The 2,919-nt window shown below is 43.7% G+C and overlaps 1 protein-coding gene across 1 annotated transcript in view; it reads left to right on the top strand.

Moving 5' to 3' along the window:
* Nucleotides 1-2,919, top strand: part of LOC106530653 (glia maturation factor beta) — a 30,231-nt gene that overhangs the window by 25,217 nt on the left and 2,095 nt on the right. The window contains exons 5-6 of the mRNA XM_014026323.1: nucleotides 433-515; nucleotides 613-686. Coding sequence (XP_013881777.1) covers nucleotides 433-515; nucleotides 613-686 — 157 coding nt within the window. The remainder of the gene's footprint in view (nucleotides 1-432; nucleotides 516-612; nucleotides 687-2,919) is intronic.

The following is a 2,919-nucleotide window of genomic DNA, read 5'->3' as shown; positions in this document are numbered from 1 at the left end:
AACAACAAATGAATCACGAACAGAAGAGATTGTTCTGTCCATTATCTGATTAAGAGAACTGAGGGGCTCTCTTCCACGGTTAGAATGACCTGTCATGGCCTAAATAGAGTCCATTTTGTGACAGAGTTCCTGTCCTCTCGTCAGGCCTGTCTGAGCCCTGCTTCGAGGCAGTAAATCTTGTTTCTTCACTCGAGTTGACCCCTACACTCTTATCCGGGGTCGCGAGGGCAGCAGCCTAAGCAGAGAGACCCAGACTTTTGGTGATCGTATTCTGTTTTTATTTACATTTTACACACAACGTTCCAATGTTATAGAAATTGTGTTTGCATTTGAAAAATTCATGGATTTTTGTTTGAAACTAATCTTTTATTTCCAGGTTCTCCACGAATACATGATTATGTTGAAATGTTAACTTCCCTTAGCGTGACAAACATTCGTGGTCTACAGTTATAAGTATCAACATGATGATGGGCGTGTGTCCTATCCTCTCTGCTTCATCTTCTCCAGTCCAGTAGGTAAGACCAGTTCAGACCAGTTCTGCTGTTTGTTTCAGGTGACATTAAATCCATGTCAGAAGCTTCAGACACATGTATCCCTGTTTCTGTTTGACAGGCTGCAGACCAGAGCAGCAGATGATGTATGCAGGGAGCAAAAACAAGCTGGTGCAAACGGTTGAAATGACCAAGGTTTGTGAGGCTGAAGGAACGCACATCACCTGCTGCTTTCATGTCTGAGTTTTAAACTCAAATCATCTTAGAGTGAAAAATGGTGGTGTTGTAGCCGTTTTGGTCAAACTGTGAAAGTGTGAGATTTTACTCAATCTGTTAGAGCTCAGTCTGTGTGGAGGGTGACTCTCAGCTACCACCACACTCACTCTTAGTTCAGCATCTGTAAAGCTGCCATTTTTGTGCTTTTTAACATCAGTCAGCTGTGGCCCCATGTTCATCCAATGATTCCTAAAGTTTGAGTAAAGCTGGTGCAGTGGTTCATGACACGTTCAGACAGACAGACAGACAAGCACAAACATTACAGCGATCAGCTTCCATCCACCATCTTTTACCCACTTCTTCCTTTTAGTCTCGCTGGTGCCCAGCAGGGGTACACCCTGGACACGTCACAAGTCAGGGTCCCACAGAGACAAACAACCGTTCAGTCTCACCCAGGGACCACATAACCTAACAGTCATGTGTTTGGTCTGTGGGAGGAMACGAGAACCCAGAGAAAACCCATGTATGCATGGAGAGAACATGTGAACTCTACTCAGAAAGGTCCCCGGCCAGGATTCAATCTGGCAACCTACTTGTTGAGAGGCATCTACTCTACCAACTGAGGCTCCATGTCACCCGGATGGATGGATAGCTAGATGGATGGATGGATGGATAGCTAGATGGATGGATAGATAGATGGATGGATGGATGGATAGCTAGATGGGTGGATGATAGCTAGATGGATGTATGGATGGATAGATGTATGGATGGATAGATGGATAGCTAGATGGATGGATAGCTGGATGGATGGATGGATAGATAGCTGGATGGATGGATGGATGGATAGATAGCTGGATAGATAGATGGAAAGATTGATGGATGGATAGATGGATGGATAGATGGATGGATAGGTAGATGGATGGATAGCTGGATGAATGGATAGCTAGATGGATGGATGGATAGATAGCTGGATGGATGGATGGATGGGTAGCTGGATGGATGGATAGATAGATGGATAGATAGATGGAAAGATTGATGGATGGATGGATGGATAGATGGATGGATAGGTAGATGGATGGATAGCTGGATGAATGGATAGCTAGATGGATGGATGGATAGATAGCTGGATGGATGGATGGATGGGTAGCTGGATGGATGGATAGATAGATGGATAGATAGATGGAAAGATTGATGGATGGATGGATGGAAAGATTGATTGATGGATGGATGGATGGATGGAAAGATTGATGGATAGATGGATGGAAAGATTGATGGATAGATGGATGGATAGATAGATGGAAAGATGGATGGATGGAAAGATTGATGGATGGATGGATAGGTAGATGGATGGATAGCTGGATGAATGGATAGCTAGATGGATGGATGGATAGATAGCTGGATGGATGGATGGATGGGTAGCTGGATGGATGGATAGATAGATGGATAGATAGATGGAAAGATTGATGGATGGAAAGATTGATTGATGATGGATGGATGGATGGATGGATGGAAAGATTGATGGATAGATGGATGGAAAGATTGATGGATAGATGGATGGATAGATAGATGGAAAGATGGATGGATGGAAAGATTGATGGATGGATGGATGGATAGGTAGATGGATGGATAGCTGGATGGATGGATGGATGGATGGATGGATGGATGGATGGATGGATAGATGGATAGATGGAAAGATGGATAGATGGAAAGATGGATAGATGGATAGCTGGATGGATAGGTAGATGGATGGATAGCTGGATGAATGGATAGCTAGATGGATGGATGGATAGATAGCTGGATAGATGGATGGATGGATAGTTGGATGGATGGGTAGCTAGATGGATGAATAGCTGGATGGATGGATAGCTAGATGGATGGATGGATAGATAGATGGATCGATAGATGGAAAGATGGATGGATGGAAAGATGGATGGATGGATGGATGGATAGGTAGATGGATGGATAGCTGGATGGATGGATGGATGGATGGATGGATGGATGGATGGATGGATAGATGGAAAGATGGATAGATGGAAAGATGGATAGATGGATAGCTGGATGGATAGGTAGATGGATGGATAGCTGGATGAATGGATAGCTAGATGGATGGATGGATGGATGGATGGATGGATGGATAGGTACATGGATGATGGATGGATAGATGGATGGATAGATAGATAGATAGATAGATAGATAGATAGATAGATAGATA

This window comes from Austrofundulus limnaeus, unplaced genomic scaffold (assembly GCF_001266775.1).
Source record: "Austrofundulus limnaeus strain Quisiro unplaced genomic scaffold, Austrofundulus_limnaeus-1.0 Scaffold542, whole genome shotgun sequence".
Taxonomy (NCBI): Eukaryota; Metazoa; Chordata; class Actinopteri; order Cyprinodontiformes; family Rivulidae; genus Austrofundulus; species Austrofundulus limnaeus.
The sequence above is the reverse complement of the archived record's forward strand: the minus strand, read 5'-3'. Positions and strand labels throughout refer to the sequence as shown.